Consider the following 25,312-nt stretch of genomic DNA (forward strand, 5'->3'; position numbering starts at 1 on the left):
CAGTGACTGTTAAGACAAGGCCAGCTGGGGCTGGACAGGGATGTGCTAGGTAGTGGCTTGATTAAACTTGAACTTTTCAGTGTCCAACAGTGATCAGTTCCCCAGAGGAGGAACTAAAATGAGGAGGAGATAGATAGCTTCCAGAATGCCCATCAATTTGCAGTGAGAAATATAACTGCATGGGCTGCTGTCGTTATATCAGCCTGACCACAACATTCTATCGAAGTGAACAGCTAAGGAGAAAGCCGAGTGATAATTAGAAATCCACTTTGTAACTTACATGACCAATTACTATATCAAATTATTTAAAGTCTTATGATCAACACATTCTCTCAGTGGGAAGAATCACAGAGCACTTGGTGAGTGTGGAATCTGAAGGAGAGGATTTACATTAATCAAAATATTTAATGGCATCTGGCAAAATTAATTAGCTGCATCCAGCTCATCATGGAAATCAACTTACTAATGGGAGTGAAATATTTAAGTCATGTCATTGGCTTATGTTCGTTGGGACTGTCTGACTGGATGGTAATTCTGTTTATGCCATACACCCTCCTTTCTCTATGTTTTGATAGTTGTATATTATATATGTTAATATGTTAGATCATATCACCATTTTTCTGCTCCAGGATTTAATTTGGTTATCTTCGTATCTCTGCTCTGATCCTCTTTGTGTTACTCTTACAGTTCAATGCCAGTTGCCATTTCTGGGTCTTCACAATTGGGGTGCTCTTATCCCTCTGATTTCCTCTACCTAGATAATTCCTTTGTCATTCAGATTGTAGCAATTTAAAGGTCAGCTTGTTAGAACAGCCTTCCTCAGCACCCAATCTAAAAAAGCCACTCATTCATTCTCTGTTACTTTATTTTAGTTTGTACATGATACTTATTAGCTTGTTAATATCTGATATTTACTGTTTATATGTGTGTGTTTTAATTTCTGGTTGTATTTTCCACCAGGATATAACCTTCATGAAAGCAGATCCTTGTCAATCTCTCTCCTCTGCTCTTTGCTCAGTACCTAGAACAGAATGTGGCACTTGGCAGGTTCTCGTGAAAACTGTTGAATGAATCAATCAAGAAGCCCATAGCACTTTTGTAATTTACAAGTTTTTACATTGTAGCCCCCAATGAAGACAAAGATATCTTTTTAGAAATAAATCTGGCCAAGAATCTATATATCTTGATCAATTCTCAATAGGTGGCAGCTAATTCAGTAAAAGGGAGTCTGTGAGTGGAGGAGAGGAGTGTGTGGTTCAGAAGTGCCACCTAAATGTCTATTCTCCTGCAGTGAGGGCTTACTCAACAATGGAAGCAGATGCTTCTGAATGCCTACATGCTGTCCAGATCACAGATTACGGTGGACACACTTCAGAAAACTATAGTATTTACTAAACAGGAGAGTTTTTTGTTGTTATGGTGCAATGACCTTAATGTATTAAAATGAAAGATAGTCCTATAAACCAATGGCAATAGTGGACAAAGTCAGGCCATTGAAGAGCTAAGGCTTCAATATTCCCAAGACATTTGCATTTCATCAGATTTCAGAGCTTTTCTTTAGAGTTTGAAAAGGTTACCACTCCCCTTATCACAAGGCATTCACTTCTTATTGGGTAGGGGCAAACCTTGAAAGAAATAAAACAGACTACTGTGTAATGGTAAATGAGACTGAATTTTCCAATGTGCCACCTGGGAGAGGAATTGCTGACAAGGAAAGATCCATAAGGTAGGAGATGATTACAAACACTGATTTATTTTGTCTTCCATCCCACCTTTTGCAATAAGATCTCAGGCTGAAAAAGATCCTGTTGACATAATTTGCCTCTAGGAAATAAGAATATGAACAGAAATGATAAAACTATGCAATTGATAAAAGGTAGTTTTTCCTCTCTGGTATTAAATCTATTTTTTGTATTGATTTTTGGAGTATGGAAGTTTGTGGCATGGAGCATAGAATCATTCTTCATTTTAAAGTTACTAATTTGTGAATATCTGTGAGATAAGTAAAATAAACAAATTCTAAAGAGAGAATATGACATATTGGCATTACTGAGGTAGAACTACACATTTTTGGTATTATGCAATAATTAATATCTTTCAAGATGATGTGCAACAAACTTCTTAAAAATCAGATTTTGTTCAGATTATAACAGTGTGGTATATCTTCAGTTAAGATAATATAGGTGCATAAAAATGTGGTTCCTCTCATAACAATGATCTGATAAGAGAAAAAGATATTTTGCTTTTAAAAATATATTATGCCTGTGCTATTTTATGGAACAATTATGAATAATAATAAAAATTTAATATGCACTTAGTTTTCTGTGATAGAATTAGTGGAACATTGCATTTCTACATATATCTTATTTTCATTTTATCTTCACTCTCTCCTGTAAAGGATTTATAATTCATGAATAAAAATTAACTGCTGGCTTAAACTTGACTTGTGGGTTTTTAGGAAAGAAACTGATGTTTATATATTATGTTCTTTCTATCAGTATTCAGGGAAAATCATTATTGCTATCTATTTAGATACTAAATGCTATTTGCATTTTGAAATTTCATAAAGAACTCTGTCATTTATTTTTCATTTTGAAAAGCCAGTTTTTCTAATAATATATCTGCACTAAAAGAACAAAGAAGAAAATGCTATGCTTCTATGAGAATGAAGTCAGACAAGTCATTAAACAGGAGAATTTCATCTAAAGATCCTTCTAAGAAAAAATGTTTCTCCTGAAATTCACATTTTGTCAATTCCTATTCTCTTCTTTCCCCTTAAATTCATTGGTAAAAACCCAAAATAAAACTAAGGTATAATTTTGAATCTTTAAAACAATCAACTAGAGATATACAAGGTATCAAAGAAGATATTTAATTAAAACATGACATCCTTTGTCCCATTTCCTTTATTCTTGAGTAAAGACTAGACACTTGGCTGCTTTTTTCAATTTCTGGAATTTGTGAGATATTAAGCGAGTCTATATTAGAAAAGAAAATTTATTTTCATTTATGTGATACCTACTGTGGTAATATGACATTTACTATAATTTAGTCCTACTGGTAGCTTATAAGATTTGAAATTTCAGTGCTTTGCATAACCTCCTTCCAAGTGTTTTAATTGACATTCTGCTATGATGAACCCCACACACCATTACCTGGCTAATTGCTTGAGTTACAGTGCTTATACAATGCCATTCTTTGTCCTTGGTCTTTTGGGGTATTAAATAGCAAGGCTGTCCTGAAAGAGGAAGTTACTGCTGTTTTTCATGTGATGCATTAACCTCTTGGTAGCTTTGTCAGGGACAGACTCCCTTCTGTTCTTCTCTGGGCTGATCCCAAACCTGATGCTTATCAGAGCTATCTTATTCTCTACTTTCTAGGGGAGCCCTTGACTTCTAAAGGGTCTTCCAGAGCCACTGCCACAGGCAGAGTTTTCCATGAGCTGACTCTGAGGTCACGGAATGGGCTCTGGACCAAGTGACAAAATGAGAATGTAATGATATTTAAATCTTCAGCACTGACTATGATTAGGCAGGATTTGTTAGGAAAAGAATCTTAATACATTAGAAGTAGAAAAGGGTTTAGAGCTGGCTCTTCTAGTCTGAATTCATTGTTTTTAATGGAAGGACACTACTTTTCTCCTGATAAAGGGAATTACCCTAGCCTCAGGCAGCTGTTAGTGACCCAGGATCAGGGCTCCCTTTTATGAGCCCAGATCCAAGATTATGTCTTGAAGTCTGATGCCAAATTATAGAGTTTGAGCAAAGCAGGAAAGTGCTAGGGTCACCATACCAACACACCCCAAAAAACTGCCATGTAGCCGATAATCCTCTCATGTTTTCTACCTATCTTTGATGTTGATACAGGTCAGTGACGATGGCTTTGTGAATAGTGAAGGGGAATTAGGGGGTTCTCGAGGACTTTTTGAGAACTAGAGACAGAGTAAGAACCAACTCATGTACCTATTATTTAGATTGACCCTAAATTGACTTTTCTTGGAAACTTCTGATTAAAATGTAACAGGGCCTGCTATTCCCTTGATCTATGATGCTAAATGGCTCTGAAACTAGTTCATATTCCAATGGACAACATAAAAATGGACATCTTTTGGGATATGTAATGTCTGTTGACATCTTCAAACTTCTGATTCTTCTGATGTTTGTTTATAAGAATTTCTGAGCCCTGGAATAGGTTTAGAACTCTCTGGATTGAAAAAAAAAAGATCTTAAACATTGTAGAAATGAAAGACATATGGGAGTTGGGTAATTGAAAATAGTTTAATAATAAAGCATTTATTTAATGCCATGTCTTTAGCAGTTATATTTCATATTCGAGTGCCTTACATGCAAGCATTCAAGTAAGCTGATAAAAGAATCAACACAGGCTTTCAACATTGAGAAGCCAGGCTATCAACAGAAAGTAAGCTGTTAGTAATGAAAATTCCATATCTATCACCTTATCTGAAAAACATCTTTCGCTTCAAAGACAAATTCCTTTTCTTTAAAGCCCACTCATCTGTTAGATTCTGTATCCTGACGCTTCCTCAGAACCTCCCCTTTAGGACAGCTCTGGTTAATTTTGGATAGACTGGATGGAGCAGGAATGAGCTAGCTCCCATTTGTTTTACATAATAATTCCCTCCTGAGAAATACCCCACAACAGGCATTCGGCTTGGTCTCCAAAAAGGTGAAGAGGTTTGCTTACTTATTTTAATGGATATATAAATTCTTCATATCAAAGGAGCAGAAAAGTCTCAGTGAAATTTTACTTCATGGAGAGTTTCTAACATGGAACTGGTTTGATTCCATCATGGGTTTTTGTTAACATGCCAAAATTTAACAAAAATGTATTATGGACATATATAAGTTTTAAATTCAGGAGTGTAGTAACAACTTTGATAGATTATTAACTGTTGCCAGGACCAGTTTATTAACTGGTAAGTGAACAAATCAATCAATATGTTTGAACCCCATTGCTTTATCTTTTAAAAAATTAATGGACTTTATTTTTTAAAGCAGTTTTAGGTTTACTAAAAAATTAAGCAGAAAGAACAGAGAGTTCCCATATACCACCCTCCCTCACTCTTCACACCCAGCTCCCCATTGCTTTTTTAATCGGTGGAATATATCAGCCTGCAAAATTTAATTCAGGCTCGTTATCCAGCCACACACCCACAGATGCACACTGTCCCTTTCCCTCACCTCCTTTAGTCCTCTTTTTTCCTAAAATAAGACAACTACTATAGCAGATATACTCAGAATCACTGTGAGGGAAATAAAAATGGTGAAACTAAGGAGTAATAATTTTCTTCTTGCGTTTGCCTAATCTGATCCTTAAAGGTTTTTTTTAAAGGTTGTGGAGACATGGAGCTGGGGCTTATTGTTGTGCCCAAATTTAGGCTACATTTTTACCTGTCTACTCACCTATACAGGTGACTTAACTTTTCTACCAACTAGTCGCCGAGTTATTACTTGGTCCTGCCCTAGCTTGATTGCTCTGATAAGTGCAGTTCCTTCTCCATAACCAACCCTATGCCATGGGTCTCAACTGTCACTTGTAACGTTCTGCTTCCTGTCCTACAGCTTTGATTTAAGGCAGGATGAGGGGAGAAGAGGAGGAATTGAAAAAGTGATGGCATCCACAGAGGCAAAAGCTTCCACATTTGCAGCTGGACTGTTTTTATGGTATATTCTGAACCAAAGCCAATCCCTTTCCATCTGAGAGAAAAATGCTGAGAATGTTTTAATTTTCTTCATACTTCTTAAATACAAGAAGCATTTAACTTGGTAGAATGTAATGTTATATTCAATGTCCTTAATAAAATTGTAATGGATTCACTTATTTAGACACTCTGGAAGAAACAGCCTTCCACTAGACAATAGAAATAATGATGCTTTTGCTGCATCTATCAACACAAAGAGATGGGCACGTCTATCAGAGCTGATTACAATCACTCTGGAATTTCTCTTAAAAAATAAAGTGGGAAATAGAAATCTGTAGTTACAAAGTTTCTCTTTCTTCCTTTTGATGTGGCAATTTGTGAATGAACTCAAGATTTGAGCTCTAAAGGGCTACCTGTCTGAGTTTACTAGAAGGAGTGGGGCAAGAGGAAATAACTTATCAGAAATTCTCCCCTAATTTATCTTCACGGCTGCATAGCGTTGAAGGTGCAATGCTAGGCACCTTAAAAAGGAAAATAGGATTGTTTGATGGATGTAGCTCTGAGGAAGGAGATGTAAGTAGCGGCAGCAACTGCCTCTACCCATTTTCCTTCTCCTGATATTCTTGTGTAATATTCTCTTGTCTGAAATAAACTTTCTTTGTCACTCTTTATCAAATACTTCTATTTATTTTCTCCATAGCACCTAATTACAGTCTGAAATGTTTATTTCTTTACCACATGTTATTTATTACTCTCATTGGTTTGTAAGCTTTATGACAGCATATGTTTTATTCTATAACTCCTGAATATAATTTGTGCCTGACACAGAGTAGGTTTTAATAAACATTTGTTGACTGAATATAAGGAAGAGCGAAAAGAAGAAAGAGAAGCATGAGTATGAGAAGAAACACAGCATGAAATATTGCTCTGAATAAAATGATGTGAGACATTAAAAGTAGCTATTCAAATAGCAAAGCAATACTATAGACATAATGGTTCATTTTATAATTCTGTAGAACTATACAGGGTCAGAGGAGAAGAATGCTTTATATAAGGTTAAGGAGAAAAGGTCACCAGTTTTGCAGCCCAAACAATATACGCACACATATCCATGTGCCTAAAACTATTTCAACAGTATTTATATTAGAATTAGCATTCAAGAGTACAACTGGAATACAATATTCATATAGGCAATATATTTGAAGGCTCAGAACATTGTGGGAATGCTATGGTTTGAATATATCCCCCAAGATTCATGTGATAAAAACCTAATTCTCAATGCAACAGGGTTGAGAGGTGATTAGGTAATCACCTCTCAACATTAATGTCCCTATGTTTGGAGTTGGTTCTTATAAAAGTGAATTCGACCCTCTCTTGAACTGTCTTGCCTTTCTGTCTTTCTCCATGGGAAGAAGGCCTGGACCAGATTCTGATTTCCTGATGTTGGACTTCCCAGCCTCCAAAACTGTGAGAAATAGATTTCTTTTCTTTATAAATTATCCACTCTGTAAAATTCTATTACAGAAACACAAAATGGACAAAAACAGGAATAATCTTTTGAAAAAGTTTTTGGGACATAATTTGATCCAGCTAGCTTCTAATAGATGAAGATGTTGTGGATGGATGAGGAATGATTGTTGTAAAAAGAAAGAGAATGTAGAATTGAATATAGAACAAAACAAGGGAGGCAGGCTGGGATTTTATAATAAAAGAAATAGAGATAAAATTAAATGGAGAAGAAGATATGATAACAAAATTTGCTCTCAAGGCACTACAGGCATGTTAGGCAGAAAGGGATTTAATTCAGGTAACTAGGTGCTTATTTAATCATTGAGGGGAGAAGAAGCAAAAGGCAGGGATGGCTGTCACTAGCTGTCAGGTTTGCCTGTAGCCTTCAGAGAATCAGAAAATTGCTACTGCTGCCATCTTCTTCCTCCCCTTCTTCTTCTGCTTCTCCTTATTCTTCTTCTTCTTTTTTTTTTTTGAGACAGAGTATGGCTCTGTCATCCAGGTTGGAGTGCAGTGGCACGATCTTGGCTCACTGCAACCTCCACCTCCGGGGTTCAAGCGATTCTTCTACCTCAGCCTCCCAAGTAGTAGCTGGGACTACAGAGAGCTTCTATTTTCTTTCTGTATCGCCCATTCCATCAAACGCTCTCATTAGAAGATACTAAACTGGAACCCTGATGTCAAGAGATTCTGGAAAATTTAGTTCCCACATTTGGGTCCCTTAGATTTGGGGGAGCAGATAAAACCGTATGGGAATAATGCCAAATGACCAAATGCAATCTCAGTTTGGCACAATATGAGAACAAGAAAAACTTGTCACTGCTTCAAAATATTTCTGGCTAATTTCATTAGATCTAATTCTCATTAAAAAATAGTCAACAGTTACTGAGGGCACTATGCTAAGAGCTTTTCATGTATTACCTCACTTAGTTTCACAACCATACAAGATGAAACTACTATTATTATCTCCATTTTAGGAGTGAAGAACCAAGACTTAGAGAGGTACAGTGTCTTGCTCCAAATCAAGCAATTAAAAAGGGGAAGATTTGAAACTTAAACTCAGGACTGATTCTCTACAAAGCTAATGGCTTTTAATCCTTATACTACACTATTTGATAGTCAGTTACTAAAATTTATGTATAATCCATGGCTTTAGCCTCAACATAAAACTTGTTGATCATCCTCCAAATGTGCACTATTAGGTCAGTGTGAACATCTTATTTCTACCAGGAAAACAACTAATAAATCTTCAAATAATGTTCTCCCAATCTTGGGCACCTTCTTTTTAATGGGAGCGAAGAGTACACTATTAGAAGAAACATAATGCCTCCTATATTTAGAATAAAATTTTATAGAATGAGCTAAATTTTATGTATTAATAGCGTGCCCACTGTTATAAAACCTCATCACAGAATCTCAGGGAAGGTATATTCAAGATCATAGCATCTTCAAGAACTTTTCTAATAGCAAGCATCTCAACAAGGGGTGGCCCAAATTCTGCTTGAACACTTTCAGTGGGAGAGATTTCCAGAGTTATGGGGGCTAATTGATGAGGAAGAGGACCTCAAAGGGTGTCTTCTGTCAGGGAAAGGTAGGATGACATTGTCTAGAGGCTGCTTAGTTTTGTTTCAATAGTAAAAATAATGTTAGGCTAGAGGCTGGAACCGTGGTGTCAGTTAGCTTTTGTGGCCAAATCTTGCTAAAACTCCATTGCTTACAAAGTATAGCTTGTGTATCTATGGTAGATTCAAGATGATCAGAAATTGACATGCCTCACATTAAGAAATGAGGTCCAAGCCCCTTTCATTTGAGTATGGCTGGCTTCTGAGACTGCTTTGGCAGTCCTAACTGAGCCCAAGTATTTTCCATTTCTATCAAGGTATCAGACTTGTAATTAAGCCTCTCTACACCAGCTCATCCACTAGCTGAACACTCTGAGTGACCTTAGTTCATTCCCCAGGGAGCAGAGGAATCACCTAGTTGATCCAGACCTGAATTTCTGACCCACAAAATTGTTGGCTAGAATAAAATGGTTGTTTTTGGACCACCGAGTTTGAAGTACTTTGCAACACAACAGTAGATAACTGGAACATATCTGTGGGATTGGTCAGGGTTGTTTAATATTGACTGGCCTCAGCCAGTCTTACCTGGGGTCACTCATGTGTCTTCAGGTCCGTTGGAGACTGTGATCTAGGTCATATTTGGCTAAGACAGCTTATCTGGGACAGCTCCACTCTGTGTTTCTCATCCTCCTCCAGTGACCAGCAAGCTGAGTCATTCATATCCTTTTGATGGCAATGGCAAAAGTGCAGGAGAGCAAGTGGAAACACCCGAGAGGCCTTGAGACCTAATACCCTGTCACTTCTACCTCATTCTATGGGCTGAAGTCACATGGCTGAACTCAGAGTCAAGGGATTGGAGTATAGGACCCATTTCTTTTGTGTGTGGCAGTGCAAAATCCATTTAGCAAAGGGTGTGAGTACAAGGAGGGATAAAAAATTGGTGACAATAATGCAATCTACTACGTTTACTTCATTTCAGTTCAGCAAAACATCTATGGAACACCTATTATTTGCCAAACATTATACTAGTCTTTGGGAACACAGAAACAAGAGACTTAACTTTTTGCACTGGAAATGTTTGCAGTCTAGGCAATCTTCAGGATAAGTAAAAGGGTTTCCTGTACTTAGGTTCTCTAATTAAGGATCCCAAACTCCTATTTTGATTTTTACTTCTAGCCCTTCTGTTAAGATTTACACCTACTTTAGGCTTAGCATTTAAGTTATGTTTTATTGTTTTAGCGACTTAAAATTTGGTCAGGGGCCCTTACTTGCTTCAGTCATTGTGGAAATTTTGTTTGGCTGGAATTTTATGTTTTTACACAATAATGAAAAATTCTGGTTACAAGAAATGATGTATTTGCATCATCAGTTAAGTTACTACCAACCCCTGTTCCACTGTCTTTCGAAGAACTTCATGTTTTCCTCATCTCCAAATTCTTGGGGAGCCTTATCACAATCAAAGTGCTGCCAACATTATCCTTTAACATCTGTGTTTAAATCGGGAAGCAGGAAACCACAATGCAAAGGAAACATATATGAGGACAATCCATGCCCTTCAATAGGGAGGCTGAACACCTTCCTCATACTGATTAGCTCTGTTCATTACTTTCTGTAGCTCTTTGACCTCTTGTCAGATATGCTGTCTGTAACTTTGTTTGCCTCACACCAATAGGTTCTACTGTTAGAGTCAGACTTCTCATCTCTCTCCTTCCTCATTGCTCTCATTAAATTCCCATTTTCTGTCTGCAGAAAGTCACTTTCTTCTACTGAAAGACCCAGAGTTGAGCTTCATGAAGGGGCCAACTCAGTTCACTTTTGCAACATCTCTGATCAATCATTAATCCCCAGGAAGCATGGCACAGTGGGAAGTACATGGGATGACTTTGGGGTCAAAACCTGGATTTTAATCCCAGCCCCACTACTTGCTAATAATGTGATTTTGTGCAGGCTACTTAATCTCTCTGTGCCTCAGTTTTTGAATCCATTATATGGGCATAGTAAATCTTATCTTGCATGGTTCCTGTGTGGTATAATCGAATAACAATTATAAATAACTAGGACAATGTCTCCCATGCTCTCCCTTCTCCTCTCTGTCCCACTGGCTATCTCTTGCTTGCACCCTCAGGACTGGCTTACCAAGATGCTATCACAACGTCTTTGCAGGGTCAAAAATACTTTGTATGTATGGACGACTAACACAGATACATTTAGTAGGGAAAAAGAAAGGCTATTTTCTCACATGACCTCACTTGTCTAAAGAACATAAGAAATGTCTTAGAGTATTAACACTGAGCATTCTGCAAACCCTAAATCTTCTTAAAGTGGTGAGAGAATTAAAAGCCACCAATATTTCCCTTCGAGCCTTCTGCCAAATCTCTGATTCTTCTTTTGCCCAAATATGTGGGCCTGGTTATTTTTGAATGTTTATGGCAATAAGGATCCTTAGGGATGGGGCCAGGTTTTACTTTTCTTTGTATTCTGGGACCCCACATAGACTTCTTAGATGCTCAAATACATGTTTGTTGAACAAATGAATATTTTATTGAATGCAATTGTGTGAACCAATGAAAGTTTAATTATTTTATATCCAGACAGAATATTTCTGTGTTCTAGTTTTTGCTGGGACTGGATTTAGCTGGCTGATGCATTGTATCTGTGTTTGATGTCCTCATTCTTGTGGAATGAAGAGTATATATGTGTGTGTGGGAATCTGCATTTGGGGACAGAAGGGCCTATATTTGGGAAGATGCAACGTGATCAGCTGCTTTTCACATTCTCCTCCATTTCCTTTGCTGCGTTTCATCTCTCATTACTAGACTATAAACTCTCTGAGGACAATGACCATGCCTTATGTTTGTTGTTACTGTATATAATATTTTAGGGCTTGTTAAATATTGGTTGAATGGATGAACATGGTAGCAAAGACAACTCAAAGGAAAGTTAGCATTTTTTATTTTTATATGATTTTGGAAGCAAAGCATCCTATCTTTCTCTTTTTTTAATCTGCACTGATTTATATTTGTTTCATCAATAGCTCTGTTCCATGGAGCTACCTTTGGATTTATTGTTCTTTAATCTCATCTTTATAAATGCCACATGATTTGTGGAAAAGGGTTTAGACTCTGAAATTAAAGAGACCTTGATCTATAACTTACAGGTTATGTGACCCTGGGGAAGGTACATAACCTCTTGGTGCTTGTTACCTCATCTGTGAAGGTGAATAATAGTGTCACCTACCTACTGGAGCTGGCTTTGTTTCCCCTTAAGAATCTTTTCCAACGTTTATTTCAGGTTCAGGGAGTATATGTGCAAGTTTGTTACCTGGGTATGTTGTATGATGCTGAGGTTTGAGGTACAAATGATCCCATCCCCAGGTACTGAGCATAGTACCCTATAGTTAGTTGTTCAAAACTTGCCTCCATCTCTCCCTACCCCCTCTAGTAGTCTCCAGTTTTTATTGTTGCCATCTTTATGTCCACGACTATCCAATGTTTAGCTCCCACTTATGAGAACATGTGGTATTTGGTTTTCTGTTCTTACATTAATTTGGATATGATAATGGCCTCTAGCTGCATCTATGTTGCTTCAAAGGACATGATCCCTTTTTTATGGCAGCATAGTATTCCATGGTGTATATGTACCACATTTTCTTCATCCCTTCCACTGTTGATAGGTACCTAGATTGATTTCATGTCTTTGTTATTGCAAATAATGCTGCAATGAACATGCTAGTGCATGTGTCTTTTTGGGAGAAAAATTTGTTTTCTTTTGTATATGTATCCAGTAATAGGATTGTGGGTCAAATAGTAGTTCTGTTTTAAGTTCCTTGAGAAATCTTCAAACTGCTTTCCATAGTGGCTGAATTAATTTACACTCCCATCAACAGTGTACAAGCATTCCTTTTTCTTCTCATTTGCACTGAAATCTGTTAGTTTTTGACTTTTTAATAGTAGTCATTTTGACTGGTGTGAGATGGTATCTCATTGTGGTTTTGATTTGCGTTTTTCTTTTGATTAGTGATGCTGAGCATTTTTTCATGTTTGTTGGCTGCTTGCATGTCTTCTTTTCAGAAGTGTCAGCTAATGTCATTTGTCCATTTTTTAATGTGATAATTTGTTTTTTTGCTTGTTGAACTGTTTAAGTTCCTTATAGATTGACTATTAGATCTTTTCAGATGATAATTTGAGAATATTTTCTTCCATTCGGTAGGTTGTCTGTTTACTCTGTTGATAGTTTCTTTTGCTGTGCTGAAGCTCCTTGGTTTAATTAGGTCCCACTCGTCAATTTTTCTTTTTGTTGCAATTGCTTTTGAGGGCTTAGTCATATTTTTTTTTCCCAAGGCTGATGTCCAGAATGGTATTTTCTAGGCTTTTTTTTTCTTGGATTCTTATAGTTTGAGGTCTTACATTTAAATCTGTAATCCATCTTGAGTTAATTTTTGCATAGAGTGAAAGGTAGGGGTCCAGTTTCATTCTTCTTCATATGGCTAGCCAGCTATCACGGGACAATTTACTGAATAGGGAGTCCTTTCTGCATCACTTATTTTTGTTGACTTTATCAAAGAACAGATGGTCATAGTTGTGTGGCTTTATTTCTGGATACTCTATCCTTTTCCACTGGTCTATGTGTCTGTTTTTGTACCAGTACCATGCTGTTTTGGTTATTGTAGCCTTACAGTATAGTTTGAAATCAGGTAATGTGATGCCTTTAGCTTTGTTCTTTTTGCTTAGGATTGCTTTGGCTATTAGGGCTCTTTTTCTGGACCCACATGAATTTTAGAGTAGTTTTTTCTAGTCATGTGAAAAGTGACATTGATAGATTGAAAGGAATAGTGTTGCATCTATCAATTGCTTTGGGCAGTATGACCACTTTAACAATATTGATTCTTCTAATCCATGAGCATGGAATGTTTTTTCATTTATTTGTGTCATGTCTGATTTATTTCAGCAGTGTTTTGTAGTTCTCCTTGTAGTTCTCCAGATCTCTTACTTCCTTCCTTACATGTACTCTTAGGTATTTTTTTTGTGGCCATTGTAAATGGAATTACAATCTTGATTTGACTCCCAGCTTGAATGTTATTGGTGTATAGAAATTCTACTGATTTTTGTACATTGATCTTCTTTCCTGAAACTTTGCTGAAATCATTTATCAGTCCCAGGAGACTTTTGGCAGTCTTTAGGGTTTTCTAGGTATAGAAAAATATTTTCTGCAAAGAGAGAGAGTTTGACTTCTTCTTTTCCTATTTGAATGCCATTTATTTCTTTCTCTTGTCTGATTGCTCTGGCTAGCACTTCCAGTAATATGTTGAATAGGAGTGGTGAAAGAGAGCATCTTTGTCATGTTCCAGTTCTCAAGGGGGAATGGAGAGCTGTTGTGAGACCTGATTAGATTGATTAATGTATGGCATCTACTCAGAGTAGGGACTGTATAAACAGTAGACCTTTTTAATCTCTTTATTTCCATTCTATTTACTCTCCTACTATTAATCTTAATTATGGCTGCCTTCTCCTATCAGGAAATGTGGATTTATAACCCTGGCTATCTGTTAGCAGCCCCTAGACTACTGGGAGTTGATTTGGAATGGAATGCTCTGAACTATCAAAATTTCACCTCATTAGAAACCTTACATCATAGCACTTTGGACATTGCCAAAGGTCTTTTAAGAATAACCACATTTTGCCCCATTAAAATAATACAAGAATAAACATGAATTTCTTGAAAATCTCCCCAAATTACAAAGCGAAGAGGTGGAGAGTTAAACGCCATGTGAAGAATCTAAGGATGTAGCATATATTCAAATTTATTATTTTTAATTGTCTCTCTCTCCACTTATTAAAATAGATTTTAAAAAATTGCTCTCACAACAGGACCATTATCCTTAGTAGATTTAAGGATTATTTCACCATATTTTTTCTTGAAATAATTGAGTTTGCTGAAAAAACTACTCAGTTCAATATTTTTCATCTCCCTCTAATACAAATGTATTTGATTTCTATAAATCTGAGTGAAATCTGTCAGGAAATTATACACATTTATCTTCCACAGGGTATATGAGCTATTGAGTCATGTTGTATTTATTATAGATCATGTTTGCTATTTGGCAAGGTAGTTTGAATGGTTGGGAGCAATATATAATGTTGAGAAAACAACCAGAAAGATGAATTGAAGTAAAGTGTTCTTTATAATAAATAAGTACATAAAATATTCTGTAGTGATTCAAGCACACATTTACATATAAAATATATTGAAAATATATCATTCTATATTATGCATATCGTTCATTCTTATGGTTCATATACATATCTATTTCTTTTATATATGTTTATATCACTTAGTCTTTTCATTTGGACCTCACGTAATATGTACATATTTTCCTATTATGTCTTTCTTCCAGCTTCAAATATGTGGACGCTTTCTTGGCTTTGTGCTATTTTAATTATTTTGGCTATTGCTGGTATGAACACAATAGCAAAGACCACACCACATACCAAATTTACGAAGAAATCTGAGGAAAGAGAGATGCCAAAGGGTCTAAAGCCATCCAGTGGCCCACCTCCAGAAGAAGAAGAAACCCTCTTCACAGAAATGGCTGAAATGGCAGAACCAGTTACCAAACTCTCGGCCTTGGATTCTGTCTTTGGCACTGCCACTCTCTCTCCCTTTGAAAACTTCACTCTTGACCCAGCTAATTTCTTTTTGAATTGTTGTGATTGTTGTTCACCTGTACCTGGGCAGAAAGGAGAACCTGGAGAGACTGGGAAGCCAGGTATTAGAAAATATAAGAAGTCATGTTTCTCACTTGTACATCGGTAGAGTTGAGATGTAGGTTGTGGGGTGAAATTGCCCCAGGAGTTTCTACGTTGTTATGCAAATGGTAACAGGTCTAGGTGTCACATCGTTACAAATGCAAATGGGTGCTCTGTTGCCCAATGTGGTAATTAATAAATATTAAAATTAAAATTGAATAAGGTAAAAAATTCAGTTCATCAGTCACATTAGCCACAGTTCAAGTGCTCAACAGCCACTGTATTGGGCAGCACAGATAGCACTTCCATCGTTGTAGACAATTCTACTGGACAGTGCTGGTGAGAGCAAAGTCAGGGATTACCAACCCCAGCATGGTGCTGTGGTTCTTCAAGATGCACAGGTTTATTACCAGTACAATTTTTTCATTAGTGGCTGATTTAAAAAGGGTAAATGAAACTTCTGTTGCCTTGCAAGAATGTGTGCTGACTGATGGATTTTCTGAGTGCTATTTGTAGTTAGGATTAGAAATGGAATGGCTCTGAGGTAGAGAATAAAGCTTAGGATTCCATTTGCTTCTCATTGAATTTCTGAGGCAATACAGTGTCATTGCCCAACGATTTTCTCCACTGAACACCATGGTTATATATTTCAAGATTTCAGATGTCTATAATATATACATAATGAATATACTCTCAGCTTTATTCAAATACATTTCAGCTTTTACATGTCATCTAGAAGAGAATTCAAGGTAAAGTTAAGATCAGAATGTCAACTTAAAATTCACCATTGCCTGAGGAATTTAATGTTATAAACTCAGCAATCATACATCTTCACCAAGCTTTTCATTCATTTCATCCCATTGTAGGGACCTTTTGGGAAATGCAGTTAGTATTTATGCAGAGCTGCATTAAGGAGTAAAGGAGATGGGCCGTAGCTTGGGTACCAAGATGTCAGGATTGCTAAAACATTACTGAAAATTTAATGAGACTGAGAAAATTGTATTTACCAGAAGTCTTAGTATCCTATCTGGCTGGTAAGCTGCTTGGGGGTGAAAATCCCAAGGGCATGGTCAAGTAGACACAGCCGGTTGCTAAACTATTTGCTAAGGCTGTGAGTTCTGTAACGTCAGGGATTTTGTTTTACCCAGTGGTGGATTTAGCTGGGCTGTTCTCAGGGTTCATTCTCTCCTCTAAATATATATGACAAATAATTCCAAGGTGTGCCAAGTTATTACCCTGCCTGGGGAGCTCATATGTCTTAGTCTGACTGGTTCTGCCACAGAGCATAGTGCTTGAGAGCTTAGAATGCTGAGACTATCTTGGTCCTCCTTAGGGAAGCTACTCTGCTTTGGGAAATCTTAATCTGTTCTTTGGGTCTTAGCTTAATACCATTTTCTCAAGGAAGCCTCTGATCTCATCAGTTAAGTCCTCAAAAAGACCTTCGTATTTTTCTTTATATCATTTACTATAATGTGACAATTTCTACGTATTTGTGTGGTTATTTGTTCAATGTTTATCTTTCATAGACTCTCAGCTTCATGAGAGTAGGGACTGCCAGAATGTTGATGGCTGCATTCCTAACACCTTGCAGGGTGCTTCGTGTATAGGATGTCTAGAAATAGCTAATGAATGAATGAGTAAGTGAATAAAAGGGAAATCCAAAGGTGCTAGGTGTTGTTTTTACTTCCAATGTGAAAGTGTGGTCCGTATAAGGTTAAGTGTCAGATTATCATTTTGTTCTTGTTTGATATAGTGCTGCTTCCCTGAATCATTTGATCACTGCCATGAATACAGTGACAAGTACTAATGGGCTCAATTTATCTATTCAGGTAGTACAAAATTGCAAATCAGACAAAAATATTGCCCTTAGGACTCTGTGTGGTTTATTCTCACTCAGATTTTATCATTAGGTCATTGATACTTATTGATCCCAGTAAAATGCTTTTTTTTTTCCTGAACTAATGAACTTCAAAAGAGAAATTTTATATTCTGATGTATTTAAAAATCCAATTTCTAGGTCCTAAAGGAGAGGCTGGAAATTTGGGGATCCCAGGGCCACCAGGAGTTGTTGGGCCCCAAGGCCCTAGAGGCTACAAAGGAGAGAAAGGTAGGTAATTCATTCATGTCAAAACTCAAGGGACATTCTGCATCATTTTTCAGGAGAGCAATTTGCTACTTAAAGACTAGATTCTTGAAGGCGAGTCAATTTTCAAAATGTAAGTACTTGATAAAGCACATTATATTTGATATAAATATGTTAACTTTATAAATAGCCAATTGAGAAATTTTAAACTTACCTAGGAACATTGCACACATGCATGCAGGCACACAGATTGTCACACAGCTTTTCCGTCTCTCATTGGTCACCTGGCTGACCTAGTGACTAGCAGCCACAGAGTATAATAGTCTCTGGGGAAGTGTATAGAGATACCCTTTCTGTACATGCTCATGTTAGCCTGCTTCCTTTGGATGCAAATAATTTTGTATTAGATGGAACTAACTAGAGCAGGCAATTCTCTGAATATTCAGTTTAGGTGGATAGTATGCCTGCTAAGAAGAATTTAATATATCCCTTGGCTCACTCTGAAATCAGAGGCAGTGTCAGTGGTGGGAAGACAACTTAATTGAAACAGACGTAATCAAGCTTATAATAATGACATTGGGCAAGTCATTTTCTTTCACCTGGAAATTGAGGGAAATGAACTAGATATTTATTTATATCTTGTTTACTATCAAAGAAGATTTGTAGTTATGAGTGCCTTTATAGCTCTTTACAAGCTCAGAAATTCTGTAATTCCATAGGTGTATCAGTAAAGAAGGCTTTCTGCCCCAGGAAATCCCTGGTAATGTAAGTGCTTAAAGGTACTGAAGGAAGGCTACAGATTCACTAGGATATTTAGAAATTCCTCAGTGAATACCAGCAGCCCGTAGAAATACCATCTATCCATCAAGTTAAATGTTTTAGCCTCAGTGTCACATGTCAAAAGGCCTAATACCATATATATATCACCCTCCGCATGGCTCAGGAACTGCCTAACTCATTTCTGGTAGAACATTCAGTGAAGTAATTACTCAAAAAAGATGCTAAGGGAAGAGAGAGCTACTTCACACTTGTCAGTTATGTGATTTTCATTCTTGGAAACATTTAATCCTTTTGTGCCTGAATTATGTTAGCAGAAAACCTTGTGAAATAAAGATGAGTGATGAATCTCCCCAGTGATTCATACATTTTTGAAGCTAGACTTCTGGAAATAGAAGAAAAAAATAGGGAAGTGTAATAAAATAAGGTTCTTAAGAATACACTTTGATGAAGGATCAAAAGTAGAAATTCATTCAGCCATTCTTTATAAAGTACCAACTCTACTTTCCTTTCACTTCCAGACTTAGCTTGGACTCTTGGTTAAGACAGAAAGTTAGAAAAAAAAATGAGTTGAATGATTCCATTCTAGTTAATCATTACCTGGTTGAGTAAATTAGGGGAAGCAATTAAACTCTTTAAAGGAACTCAAGAACCAGTATAACTCTGTGTGGTGAAGGTTGGTATTTGAGTATTGGCAAAGGCTAGGAATACAATCGGCTCTTCCCTTCCATTTAGGGCTGGGTTTCTCAAAATGCATCTAGTTATTTTCCTGATGGCCTATGGTTTAATTTCCAAATTTTGCATTTCATGAGGAGTGGTGTTGGGGTAGACAGCAACTTAGAAAACTCTGCTAAATGACCTATGGTGGGATTTCTCTAGTTGGTCTTGTGAAACTGGAGGGAGTCTATTCTTACCACTTTTAATTTGGCTTACAATTTATTTTTTCCCTCACAAAAATAAAACAAAAGATGTTAGTTATGTCATAAACAATATAGGTAGCAAATTGATGCCAACCAATGTCATATGTAGTTGTATTTGACTCTGTCCAGTGCTTTAAATTTTTTCATATCTCAGCTTCTTTTGTTGATAAAATGATGACAAAAATATCTTCCCTACTTTTCTTGAAGGGCAGGTGCTATAAACTTTTGTGAACTGAAAATTTTCCAATTGATTAAATGTGTTCTGTTATATGAACCTGTGTGCTATAGAAGAGGTTGTGTTAATGTCAAGTAAAAATTATATTAAATAAAAAGACTGGATTAAGTAAAAAAAAAGGTAAGAGCTTTGAACAGTATCTGTGCAAAGTAAATGTGTAATAAGAGTGAGATATTATTAATACTATTGTTATGGTAATTTATAGCTGAAATCAATTCAGTGTGACTGAACTATAATAGTATGGGCTTTTAGTCAGGCCCAATATTAAAATATATTTTACGGTAATATGACAAATATCTGAAAATCCAGATGTTTTCATTTTTTTCAAGTATGAATTCCTACAGTTCTATACTTACATAGATGCTCTATATAAAGAGCAGTTTTTTTCCTGGACTTTTTTTGTTATCATTGGTTTTAGCCAACTGCAGGATGTTGTGCCCTGTGTTTAGACTTGTAGGGAACACGGCATTATTTCTCAGGTGTTGTGGCCATATAAAGAAGGCATTTTAACTTTATTCAAAATTCATATTGGGAAAAACATGAATACATACATATATAATACAAGCAGAATGTCGTGAGTTTTATGACAGGTTTGAAGAGCCATGGAAATGCTGAGGGCAAAGATGAATTCTGTTTGAAGGGATCACTGCCTCCAGATCTCTTTAAAATAGTTTACCAGTTGAAATTAATTATTCCTAATGACCCTCAATACATTTTTTTTTTTGACCAAGTCTTACTCTGTCACCCAGGCTAAAGTGCAGTGGTGTGATCTCGGCTTACTGCAATCTCCACCTCCTGAGTTCAAGCAATTCTTGTGCCTCAGCCTCCCAAGTAGTGGGGACTACAGGTGTGCGCCACCAAACCCAGCTAATTTTTTGTATTTTTTGTAGAGATGGGGTTTCACCATGTTGGCCAGGCTGGCCTCGAACTCCTGACCTCAGGTGATCCACCTGCCTCGGCCTCCCACAGTGTTAGGATTATAGGAGTGAGCTGCCGTGCCTGGCGTACATTCTTTTTCCACACGATTTTACCTTTAGCCCATTTTGGTTAAAGAAAACACTAGAATGTGACATGGTTGTGAGAGGAATATTAAATATATCATAAATGATGTAGTTGGTAAAAAGTTAATCTTGGTATCATTTTAGGACTCAAAGGAGAACGTGGGGACCAAGGAGTTCCAGGATACCCAGGAAAACCTGGAGCACAAGGTAGAGCATGAAATGTATCTACTGTGTACAGTCATGTGTGCAGTATAGCCCTTCATTCTCTTCCTGCTTGTATTTAAAATTATCAGAGAGGTAAGCTGAAAATAAAAATTACTGTTATTCTTCTAATAATTCAGTGTACTGACTCAATGAAGGAGAACCAGTCTAGGAATTTGGAGACCAGGTAATAGTATCTGTGCTCTGCTTCTCTCTCTAGCTGTCAATGGAAAATAAAAATCCCTGACTCGTTCTGGGTCTCAGTTTCCTTGCCAATAATAACTTAGGCTTGAATGGACAATATGGGGATTTAGGGGAATAGCTGGGTTAGGCCAAAATGCAAAGGATAATGGAATACAACGAACAACTACAGTCCTAATATTCTTTATTATCTTTAAAGTAAAAAACAAAAAGAACTAGATATATGACATCTGAATATAAGCCACTGTTTCTTGGAAGCATTAACTATTCCCCTTCTAAGAGCATGGCATAATATAAATTATTCATTGTCAGAGCCTCCTAAGCACAGTTTTTACTGAGGTAAGAATCAGGTTTCCTAATTAGTAGGTTTGTTTCTACTTTTTTGAACTCTGTGGTAATAGCATGCTGTTTATGGCTTATGTGATCCTTAAACATTATTTTAATTTTCCATTTCAGGTGAACCTGGCCCTAAGGGAGATAAAGGAAACATTGGTTTGGGAGGAATGAAAGGACAAAAAGGCTCCAAGGGAGACACATGTGGGAATTGTACCAAAGGAGAAAAAGGAGACCAAGGGGCTATGGGCTCACCAGGCCTGCACGGAGAGCCTGGCGCCAAGGGAGAGAAGGGGGAGATGGGGGATAAGGGCTGCTGTGGAGATTCTGGGGAGAGGGGAGAAAAAGGACAGAAAGGTGAGGGGGGTATGAAAGGAGAAAAAGGTAGCAAAGGAGACAGTGGAATGGAAGGCAAAAGCGGCCGCAATGGTCTGCCTGGGGCCAAAGGTGATCCAGGGGTTAAAGGAGATAAGGGAGAGTTAGGTCCTCCTGGTCTCCTGGGACCTACTGGGCCAAAGGGTGACATTGGCAACAAAGGGGTCCGAGGCCCTACTGGGAAGAAGGGCTCTCGGGGCTTTAAAGGCTCCAAGGGTGAGGTGGCTAGAGTGCCCCGGTCGGCTTTCAGCGCTGCTTTGTCAAAGCCTTTTCCTCCTCCTAACATCCCCATCAAATTTGAAAAGATTCTCTATAATGACCAAGGGAATTATAGTCCTGTCACTGGGAAGTTTAACTGCTCTATTCCTGGGACATATGTTTTTTCCTACCATGTTACGGTGAGGGGGCGACCTGCTCGAATCAGTCTGGTGGCCCAGAATAAGAAGCAGTTCAAGTCCAGAGAAACTCTCTATGGTCAGGAAATAGACCAGGCGTCTCTCCTCGTCATCTTGAAATTAAGTGCAGGAGACCAAGTCTGGCTTGAGGTGTCAAAAGATTGGAATGGGGTGTATGTCAGTGCTGAGGATGACAGCATTTTTACTGGGTTCCTTTTGTACCCAGAGGAAACTTCTGGAATTTCACCATAAATTTGTGTCCTGAATCCTGTAGTTTAGATTCAATGGAATAAGTCAGTTAACATAGAGTAGTGCTATTAAAAAATAACTTCCATTTTTTTCAAGATTATAAAAATAATACAGAAAAATTTAAAAAAGTCACCTAGTCAATTATTATTCCTATTTTAAGGCACCTCCTTTAAAAATATTTATAAGTATTTGAAAGCATATGTCTATTAACTTTGCAGCTAGCTTTTAAAATTTAGCATTATAATATTAGCATTAGTCATTCCATTTAAGTATAATAATTAATATTTGTATACAAAGTATGAATGGGATTTATAATTAATAAATATATTCTTGCTAAATATCTTCTATATCTCAGATCAATGTGTGTCACTTCTTTCTGTGTGAATTGCAGAGTATGACAGCAAGTTTTTGACTCTCTTGAGTGGGTTGCCTTCTGACAAAATGGAACTATTCTCATGTTACTTTAATTCATGGAGACGACACAGAAAGGGTGGCAAAGACTAGCTAAAGGATATTTAAAATTTATCAATGTGTAAAGGTTTGCTCAGAAAACTTGTATTATATGGACTTGTGTGTTGGGTAAAATGTAAGAAAAAGTTGATGATCATAGTGAAGATGAAATCATTCATCAAATTATTGTGCTTAGAAGAACTGAATGTCCCCAAAAGAATCAAGAATAAAATGAAATCATTATTGATCTGAATTTTTGCCTTTTCTTCATGATAGAACATTTAATTAGGATAAATTCTTTGGCATCATTATCATCATTTCTATAATAATTAATTCCAGTTATTCAGAGATAACATTGCTGGAGCAGGTGGGGATTTGGGAGTTCATTTGCAATGCAAATGTATAATAATTGTGAATATTTGATAATTCAGTGGTTTCATTTTTTTTCTTTTTTGAGACAGGATTTTGCTCTGTAGCCCAAGCTGGAGTGCAGTGGAGTGATTCTGGCTCACTGCATCCTCAACTTCCTATGCCCAAGCGTTCCTCCCACCTTAGCCTCCCAAGTACCTGGGAACACAGGCCTTTGTCACCATGCTTGGCTAATTTATTTATTTATTCTTTATTTTTGTATAGATGGAATCTCCCTATGTTACCCAGGCTGGTCATAAACTCCTGGGCTCAAGCGATCCTCCTGTCTTGGTCTCCCAAAGTGTTGGGATTATGGGTGTGAGCCACTGCACCTGGCTGGTTTCATCTTTTAAAAAAGAAAATTTACGGAATCCAAATTGAATTTGGTTCTACGAAGGTATAGTTATGCAGATATGGAAATCTTGGTGCATCAAGACAGGGAGTGGGTGATAGAAAACTTTCTGGTCTTGCTCTGCCTACTTTGTTGCACTGCCTACTTTGGCAAACACCATTCACTTTTGAGGCTCTCACTCATATATATATGTGTATATATATATAAACACACATATGTATATACACACATATATATACACACACATATGTATATACACAAACATATATACACATATGTATATACACACATATATATACACATATGTTTATATTTATATATGAGTGAGAGCCTCAAAAGTGAATGATGTTTATATACATGTGTTTCTCAAACTATGTTCAGAGGAATACCATTTCTGGAAGTTGTTATTATGAACTACTGGAAAAAAGTGGGTTCTGCATCAAACAAATATTGGAAGTACTATATTCTGTCTTCCTGTTGCAGATCTATAAAGCACATTAGTGTAGTCTTGGATGTTCCTGCAGAAAATAAGTTTGTTTAATTTTATTTTATCCAGTGATCACGTTTATTTTGGGTATAGAATTGATCAAGTAACATACTGTGAAAACGCATTCTGTAGTATATCCATTTTGGAAATGTTGCATTTGTTTCTCATTTAAGGATCCAACTGGGGTAAAGTTAACTCCTGACGTTTCTCCCTTTCTTCAGCAGTTCTTCCCTGTTTAGAATGTAATATTGCTTTAGTTGTAGCTGTGCTTGTATTTGTCAGAGGGAGAATAAGATAATTTGCAAGTGATTTAAAAAGTGATGCTTATACTTAAAATTTTTTCTTTTTCCAATTAGAATTGAATAATAAAGAAATTCAGGAACTTAGAGTTTTGTCTCTGATTCCTATGTTCTTATGTTTATTTTTTTTTCTTTATGTCATCTCTATGAGTGGATTGGAACAATCTGGGGAGGCTGAGAGACAAGCAGCCTAGAAGATAGAAGAAAAAAACCATGCCACAGGATTTGATACAAAAGAGAACCAGGCAGAGCACCTGTAGGGGTACAACAATTCATGTGTAAGATTTGGGGTATCTGTCAGCATCTTACACCAGTGTTTGTGGCTGACATTTCATAGAAAGTCTGGAGTTACGAGCTCAGGGTTAGGATCCAGGAGTAGTAGTTGATTATGAGTTCTTTCCGGGGCATCCAAACCAAGGAAGTTGCTATTCTCTGGTAGTGGCTTTGGGAGGGAGGTTCTAGGTTCTTCACACCATTTTCTGTTATGAAGGTGGAGAACTGGACAACTGAGTACCCCCATCTTTCAACAACATCATGTCTTCCATCTTGTCAAAAGTAGAAAAATCAAGGAAAGTAGAAAAAAATAGAAAATTAAAATCTCATCCCAAGGATTTGAACACAAACCCTACCCTGTTCTTACCCTGATGATTACCAAATATACACACCTGACTGCCAGCCCTGAGTACTAACCTGCTTGAGTGAAATGAACATCCCAAGCTTAACATGACAAAATCAAGCTGCTCCTCCCACATCCTACCTTAACTCACATAGTGACAAGTTCTCTTCAGCTTCTCAGGCTAAAACCTTGTGTCACTTGATTTTTCTCTTTTATACTTAAATTTAATCTGTCAGATAATCCTTTTGGTGCTTTTTTCAGAATGTGTACAGAGTTTGAGGAATAGTGCCTCTTCACTGCCACAACCCTGGGTCAAACTATAGCCAAGTATTGCAGTAACTTTGTAACTCCCTCACATATAAGAGATCCAATGCCCTAATGCAAATAAAGCTCAACATACCACATGTTGAAATATTTAAAGCTTAAAAATGAAGCTAACAAATGTTTATTT

The 25,312-nt window shown here is 37.0% G+C and overlaps 1 protein-coding gene across 2 annotated transcripts; it reads left to right on the plus strand.

Annotated features, from left to right (window-relative positions):
* The first annotated feature begins 1,624 nt into the window (after positions 1 to 1,624).
* Positions 1,625 to 22,349, plus strand: OTOL1 (otolin 1). Of its 2 annotated transcripts, XM_054551142.2 has the most exons (6): positions 5,574 to 5,684; positions 7,075 to 7,129; positions 15,128 to 15,499; positions 17,497 to 17,586; positions 20,640 to 20,702; positions 21,354 to 22,349. In XM_054551142.2, the coding sequence occupies exons 3-6, from the start codon at positions 15,136 to 15,138 to the stop codon at positions 22,250 to 22,252; spliced, it is 1,416 nt and encodes a 471-aa protein (XP_054407117.2). In that variant the 5' UTR covers positions 5,574 to 5,684; positions 7,075 to 7,129; positions 15,128 to 15,135; the 3' UTR covers positions 22,253 to 22,349. The 2 variants fall into 2 exon arrangements, with proteins under 2 accessions (XP_002814299.4, XP_054407117.2); XM_002814253.4 differs by lacking the exons at positions 5,574 to 5,684; positions 7,075 to 7,129 and adding an exon at positions 1,625 to 1,726.
* Positions 22,350 to 25,312: the final 2,963 nt, after the last annotated feature.

The sequence above is a fragment of the Pongo abelii genome, chromosome 2, assembly GCF_028885655.2.
Source record: "Pongo abelii isolate AG06213 chromosome 2, NHGRI_mPonAbe1-v2.0_pri, whole genome shotgun sequence".
NCBI classification, from domain to species: Eukaryota; Metazoa; Chordata; class Mammalia; order Primates; family Hominidae; genus Pongo; species Pongo abelii.